Below are 8,119 nucleotides of genomic sequence, written 5' to 3' on the forward strand. Positions count from 1 at the left end.
GACATGGAACCCCCGCGGTCCATCAAAGAAGTCCAAAGACTCAATGGTCGCTTAGCGGCTTTGGGTCGATTTCTATCTAAATCGGCCGAACGATCCCTCCCCTTCTTCCAGATACTAAAGAAGAATAAGGGGTTTGAATGGACTCCAGAGTGTCAATCGGCCTTCGTTGACTTGAAAAAATATTTGCTATCCCCGCCACTGCTTGCAAAACCAGAGGTGGGTGAAACCTTACTCTTATACCTGGGTATATCACAGGGTGCGATCAGCTCCGTGTTGGTCAAAGAGGAAGGAGGGACTCAGCGTCCCATTTACTATGTGAGCAAGGCTCTTATACCTGGGTGTGTCACAGGGTGCGATCAGCTCCGTGTTGGTCAAAGAGGAAGGAGGGACTCAGCGTCCCATTTACTATGTGAGCAAGGCTCTTATACCTGGGTGTGTCACAGGGTGCGATCAGCTCCGTGTTGGTCAAAGAGGAAGGAGGGACTCAGCGTCCCATTTACTACGTGAGCAAAGCTTTACACGATGCAAAGCCATGGTACACGGCCGTAGAAAAAACAGTATTCGCTGCGGTCACCGCCTCTAAAAGGTTGGCCCATTACTTCCAAGCTCATCCTATCCATGTACTCTCACATCAACCATTGGGGAGTTTCTTACGGAACACTAACTCTGCTAGGATGGCGAGATGGGCCATGCACCTCAGCCAGTTCGACATTGAATTCAAACCAAGACCCGCCATCAAGGGTCAAGCTCTCGCAGACTTCATAGTGGAATGCATAGCCCGCGAGGTGACGGAGCAGGTGGAAAATGAAGATGGTGGATGGTGGACCTTGTCTACGCATGGCTCATCCAACAGTAAAGGTTGTAGTGGTGGAGTAGTGCTCATCACCCCAGAAGGATTCCGCGCTTACTATGCAATCAGGTTCCATTTCAAATTATCTAACAATGAGGCAGAATATGAGGCCCTCCTCAACGGACTGCAGTTAGCAGCAGGACTACGAGCAGAAAAAATTCGCATCCGATGTGACTCCAAGCTAGTGGTCGGCCAGGTGACTGGGGAATACGAAGCCAATGAAGGGAACATGCAAAGGTATAGGGACGCAGTGCTGCGAACCTTGCGAGAATTCGAGGGGTATGAAATTCACCAAGTACCTCGAGAACAGAATGCTGACGCTGACATGCTCTCCAAGCTGAGCACTGGGATCCCTGGCCACATTCGCAAGATTGCTCGGGTTGAGGATTTGGAGACATCCAGCATCGACATCTCATGGGTCTGCCCCGTGTAATCCAGAGAGCCATGTTGTATTGACCATATCACAAAGTACAAGAAGGATGGCACTTTCCTAGTGGACGAGCAAGATGCAAAGCTAACAAGGTTGCGGGCACCCAGCTACGTGATATTGGAAGACAAGTTATATAAACGATCCTATAATGGCACACTCTTGAAGTGTGTATACCCTGACGAAGCAGAGTTGATGATGAGAGAAGTCCACGAAGGAGTGTGCTCCGCGCATCAAGGAGCATACACCATAGCTCGACGCATCATGCTGCAAGGTTTCTTCTGGCCAAAGATGTTGAAGGATTGCGCAGAATACGCCAAGCGATGCCCTAAGTGTCAAGAATTCTAGACATTGCCAGGACGACCCGCAACCAACTACACTCCGGTGAGCACAGCAATTCCATTCTCAAGATGGGGAATAGATTTGGTGGGAGCCCTGCCCACGGGCTCGGGAAGCCGAAAGTACATTATCGTGGCCATTGACTACTTCACCAAATGGGTGGAAGCTGAACCTCTGGCTAGCATCACAGTAGCCAGGTGTAAAAAGTTCGTAGAGAAGAACATACTATGCCGCTTCGGCATCCCCATCCAAGTAATCACTGACAACGGACGTCAATTCGAAGGCAGAGAGTTTTCAGACTTTTTGACGGAATGGGGCATCAAGCACAGCCGGGTGGCGGTGTCATACCCACAGGCAAATGGTTAAGTAGAGAATGCCAATAGATACATCCTTGATGGTTTGAAGAGGAAATTGGAAGCAGCTGGCGAGGCGTGGGTTGAGGAACTGGACAGCATCCTTTGGACCTATCGCACAACCCCAAGGAGAGCTACTGGTGAAACTCCTTTCGCATTGAGTTACGGGTTCGAAGCTCGAGCTCCAGCAGAGGTGATGATACAGAGTAGAAGGATGGAAGAATACGAGGCAGAGCAAAATGAGATCCAATAGGGAACCGATCTCAATTTCATAGATGAAAAGCGAGAAGCTGCGTTCTGTAGGATGGAAAACTACAACAGGCAGTTGAAGTCCTATCATGACGCCAAAGCTAAACCCAGATACTTCCAAGTAGGTGATTATGTTTTGAGAAGGAGGGAAGCCAGTCAACCCTTGGAAGGAGGCAAGTTCGCGAAAAAATGGGAGGGTCCGTATATCATAGACGAGGTGATTCGCCTAGGAACCTACAAGTTGATGACAGTAGGAGGCAGGTTGATTGATAGAATATGGAATTCAGAACACTTAACAAAATTTTATCAGTAGGAAGTCAAGTCCTGGTCTGTCCAGGTTGTCTTGGTCCGTCCAACCCATTTAAATAAGACTCTATAAAATTCTATGTTTCATTTGCGTCATGGAAGGTTAAACAAATATATATATATATATATATATATATATATATATATATATATATATATATATATATCGAAAAGGGGTGAAACCTTGGCACAATGCCGAGGTCTCACCTCGGCCCAGTGCCAGGGTCTCACCTCGGCATAATGCCCAGGTGAAACCTCGGCTCCACCTCGGCACAATGCCGAGGTGAAGGCATGGTGCCGAGGTGCCCACCTCGGCACAATGCCGAGGTCTCACCTCGGCCCAGTGCCGGGGTCTCACCTCGGCACAATGCCGAGGTGGAAAAAAAATAAATAAATAAAAATAAATAAATAAAAATACAAGTGTTCAAAACACAATTGATTCGAATCTAGTATTCAAAAAACATTGCAAGTGTTCAAAACACGAATAACTACGAAGCTAGTATTCAAAAAACAATGCAAGTGTTCAAAACACGAATAACTACGAAGCTAGTATTCAAAAAACAGTACAAGTACGAATAACAATGAAAAATAAAATAAGATAGGCTAAGCATCCTTCGTCGCAGGGGTGGGATCCTCAGCAGCATCTTGGGCAGCAGTGTTGGTATTGGCAGGACGATCAGACAATCCCGCGTCAGCAGTATCAGCAGTCAACTCATCTTCATTAACAACTAGGTGGTGCTCAGATTCTTGGTCAGGATCCTCCATGAACTTGGGCAAGCCCATTGCCGGCGGATCAAAATCAGGATTCTTTTCCTTAAGCATCGGGTAAATCTGTTGTTGCATGGTGAACATTCCAAGGTCGAATGCTAACTGAGACTCTGCCTCAAGTGCAACCCGGCCAGCCACGGACGCAAAAAACTCCTTTACAGCTTCAGGGGTTCTCATAAACTCCCGGACGTCGTTCTGGAACTCAGCTGATTGCTTGTAGGTCTCTTGTGCCTTTTTAAGAGACTCCTCCAGCCCGGTAACAGTAGCACGAGTCTTCTTGTGCTCCTTTTGTTACTCCTTCAGCTTTCGCTCTAACACTGCAAAGTCAGACTTTAGCGTTATGTTCTCACCCCTTAGTCCCTTAAGCTCGGTGTCCCGCAACAGTATCTCCCCCGTGAGACTCTTCCTCTGCGAAACAGCATCGCGGAGCATAGCTTCGTACTACGAATGAAGACTATCCCCTATCAACACAGACTCCATCGCCATTTTGCAATATCGCTCCCGTAGCACAGCCAAACTCTGCTCTTCAAGAATTTCTGCATCCCTTGGGGAGACGAGGCTGCGAACAAACTCGGGGGCGTCAATACTACCTTCTAAGAAGGATTTCCCAGGGAGCACATCCATACCAAGCTGGACCAAGTTGGTTCGAATGCGTGGAGGTGGCACTAGCGAGACTTCCCCTTGCTCAGGGGGCTGGGCAGACGATCCCTCAAGCAAGGGATCCACATCCGAAGTACGAGCCGGGGGCTGAATTGAAGATCTTGGCTGAGTTGAAGATCTTGTTGGCTGAGGCGTCAAGTTACTGGCTCCTCCATCAACTGTTGACGCTTGACTCTTCTTTCCTTTTTTGTCAGTTTTGCTTTTCTTGGAAGGATTCTGCCCACTTTGCGTCAGGTACCGAGCAGCTTTCGACGATATAGCACCTCTCGACGACATAGCACCTACAAACAATTTCAAGTTATAACAAACAGCTACAAGAAAAACCACACACAATTACAAGAAACAACTAAACACCGAGAGGGGTACCAGGTACGTCAAGAGCAGCTGGCCGAATCCTCTTAAACCCCACATCTCGAAGCCACCACTCAGAAGTACATTCGACAACCTTAAAAGAACCTCCCTCCAGAAGTTTCCCTACCCTCCTAAGCATATTTGGACTCTCATCTAACGCTGGATGGCGTCTAACTCGGGTGCCCCACGTGACAGTAAAAGGAGAAGGAACACCTAGGGAGACAAAGAAGAACCTAGATTTCCAATTCTTGTTGAAGGAGGGGCGATCATCGAAAAGCTGCTTATGGGGCATAGCAGAGATACACACGAAACCCTTACCCTCTCCAGATGACCTTATGACTCTAAACAACGACTGGAAGAGACCTAATGTGGGTTCCTCTCGTTTATAGCGACACACGGCAATAAATCCTGCGATGACCTGGTGACCGTTTGGAGCAAGCTGACCTGGGGCTATTTCATAAAAATTCAAAAATTCAACTAGGAAAAGGTTGAGGGCAAACCTAAGCCCTAACTGCACAGACAAGAGATGAACACCAAAAAATAATGGCCCGGGGGGTTCCATGATACTAACATCATGCCCAGGTATGGCAACACTAACATCCTCCCACACTAGACCTCGGATATCCTCTATATCGTTAACGAGTAGATGGCGTTGGATAGTCTTAATAAGTGAGCTATCTAAGGGGGAATACGAGGTCTTGTGCCTCTTCCTCTTGCGACCAACAGTCAAACCAGGAGGAGGGGGATCGTGATCTACGGGGGAAGGGGGATCATGATCTACGGTGACATGCCCTAAAGGGGAGGAAGACAGAGAGGAAGAGGAAGTTTCCTCGGTGTCATCATCATGGGTCAATGCTTCCTCACTATCGTAGGAGGAAGTTTCATCTTCAGAAGACCCAGAGTATGAATCTACGTCCATAGTAAAACGACTAACCTGGTCAGTAGGCGGTCACCAACCTGTCAGTTCAACAAAAAACGACAAACAAAAATAAAGCCTTGAGCAACGATTAAAAAAAAAACCGCATGGTCATGTACCGTGACCTCGGCCCAGCGCCGAGGCACGGTCACATACCGTGACCTCGGCGCTGGCCGAGGTCACGTTCGCGTGACTTCGGCCCAGCGCCAAGGTCATGCGACCTCGGCCCCGNCAAAAAACAATGCAAGTGTTCAAAACACGAATAACTACGAAGCTAGTATTCAAAAAACAGTACAAGTACGAATAACAATGAAAAATAAAATAAGATAGGCTAAGCATCCTTCGTCGCAGGGGTGGGATCCTCAGCAGCATCTTGGGCAGCAGTGTTGGTATTGGCAGGACGATCAGACAATCCCGCGTCAGCAGTATCAGCAGTCAACTCATCTTCATTAACAACTAGGTGGTGCTCAGATTCTTGGTCAGGATCCTCCATGAACTTGGGCAAGCCCATTGCCGGCGGATCAAAATCAGGATTCTTTTCCTTAAGCATCGGGTAAATCTGTTGTTGCATGGTGAACATTCCAAGGTCGAATGCTAACTGAGACTCTGCCTCAAGTGCAACCCGGCCAGCCACGGACGCAAAAAACTCCTTTACAGCTTCAGGGGTTCTCATAAACTCCCGGACGTCGTTCTGGAACTCAGCTGATTGCTTGTAGGTCTCTTGTGCCTTTTTAAGAGACTCCTCCAGCCCGGTAACAGTAGCACGAGTCTTCTTGTGCTCCTTTTGTTACTCCTTCAGCTTTCGCTCTAACACTGCAAAGTCAGACTTTAGCGTTATGTTCTCACCCCTTAGTCCCTTAAGCTCGGTGTCCCGCAACAGTATCTCCCCCGTGAGACTCTTCCTCTGCGAAACAGCATCGCGGAGCATAGCTTCGTACTACGAATGAAGACTATCCCCTATCAACACAGACTCCATCGCCATTTTGCAATATCGCTCCCGTAGCACAGCCAAACTCTGCTCTTCAAGAATTTCTGCATCCCTTGGGGAGACGAGGCTGCGAACAAACTCGGGGGCGTCAATACTACCTTCTAAGAAGGATTTCCCAGGGAGCACATCCATACCAAGCTGGACCAAGTTGGTTCGAATGCGTGGAGGTGGCACTAGCGAGACTTCCCCTTGCTCAGGGGGCTGGGCAGACGATCCCTCAAGCAAGGGATCCACATCCGAAGTACGAGCCGGGGGCTGAATTGAAGATCTTGGCTGAGTTGAAGATCTTGTTGGCTGAGGCGTCAAGTTACTGGCTCCTCCATCAACTGTTGACGCTTGACTCTTCTTNATTAGGAAATATTCCACAAATCAGTGAAGTTTCCATCCGGTAAAATTTCCTTCTAGAATCCAACATACCAAATTTTCAGCACAAGTGCCAGGCTGTTACTCCCTAGCTACCTCAGCCATTCTCGCCAGCTAGGGAGTGGGGGGCTGGTGACAGGGTAATTGGGTACCCGACGCGGAACCATTGGCATGACCAAGACAGTTGCCGTTCAAACTACNAGAAAAACCACACACAATTACAAGAAACAACTAAACACCGAGAGGGGTACCAGGTACGTCAAGAGCAGCTGGCCGAATCCTCTTAAACCCCACATCTCGAAGCCACCACTCAGAAGTACATTCGACAACCTTAAAAGAACCTCCCTCCAGAAGTTTCCCTACCCTCCTAAGCATATTTGGACTCTCATCTAACGCTGGATGGCGTCTAACTCGGGTGCCCCACGTGACAGTAAAAGGAGAAGGAACACCTAGGGAGACAAAGAAGAACCTAGATTTCCAATTCTTGTTGAAGGAGGGGCGATCATCGAAAAGCTGCTTATGGTTCTTGTTGAAGGAGGGGCGATCATCGAAAAGCTGCTTATGGGGCATAGCAGAGATACACACGAAACCGAAAAGCTGCTTATGGGGCATAGCAGAGATACACACGAAACCCTTACCCTCTCCAGATGACCTTATGACTCTAAACAACGACTGGAAGAGACCTAATGTGGGTTCCTCTCGTTTATAGCGACACACGGCAATAAATCCTGCGATGACCTGGTGACCGTTTGGAGCAAGCTGACCTGGGGCTATTTCATAAAAATTCAAAAATTCAACTAGGAAAAGGTTGAGGGCAAACCTAAGCCCTAACTGCACAGACAAGAGATGAACACCAAAAAATAATGGCCCGGGGGGTTCCATGATACTAACATCATGCCCAGGTATGGCAACACTAACATCCTCCCACACTAGACCTCGGATATCCTCTATATCGTTAACGAGTAGATGGCGTTGGATAGTCTTAATAAGTGAGCTATCTAAGGGGGAATACGAGGTCTTGTGCCTCTTCCTCTTGCGACCAACAGTCAAACCAGGAGGAGGGGGATCGTGATCTACGGGGGAAGGGGGATCATGATCTACGGTGACATGCCCTAAAGGGGAGGAAGACAGAGAGGAAGAGGAAGTTTCCTCGGTGTCATCATCATGGGTCAATGCTTCCTCACTATCGTAGGAGGAAGTTTCATCTTCAGAAGACCCAGAGTATGAATCTACGTCCATAGTAAAACGACTAACCTGGTCAGTAGGCGGTCACCAACCTGTCAGTTCAACAAAAAACGACAAACAAAAATAAAGCCTTGAGCAACGATTAAAAAAAAAACCGCATGGTCATGTACCGTGACCTCGGCCCAGCGCCGAGGCACGGTCACATACCGTGACCTCGGCGCTGGCCGAGGTCACGTTCGCGTGACTTCGGCCCAGCGCCAAGGTCATGCGACCTCGGCCCCGTGCCGAAGTCACAAGCCACGTGACCTCGGCACGGTGCCGAGGTGGGAGTGCGTAAAAAAAAAAAAAAAAAAAAAAAAAAAAA

The 8,119-nt window shown here is 48.4% G+C and overlaps 1 protein-coding gene across 1 annotated transcript in view; it reads left to right on the top strand.

Moving 5' to 3' along the window:
• Positions 1–2,222, top strand: part of LOC116023511 — a 3,695-nt gene extending 1,473 nt beyond the window's left edge. Inside the window, exons 2-4 of the mRNA XM_031264517.1 lie at positions 256–366; positions 444–1,268; positions 2,022–2,222. Coding sequence (XP_031120377.1) covers positions 256–366; positions 444–1,268; positions 2,022–2,222 — 1,137 coding nt within the window. The remainder of the gene's footprint in view (positions 1–255; positions 367–443; positions 1,269–2,021) is intronic.
• Positions 2,223–8,119: the final 5,897 nt, after the last annotated feature.

This window comes from Ipomoea triloba, chromosome 6 (genome assembly GCF_003576645.1).
Source record: "Ipomoea triloba cultivar NCNSP0323 chromosome 6, ASM357664v1".
Taxonomy (NCBI): Eukaryota; Viridiplantae; Streptophyta; class Magnoliopsida; order Solanales; family Convolvulaceae; genus Ipomoea; species Ipomoea triloba.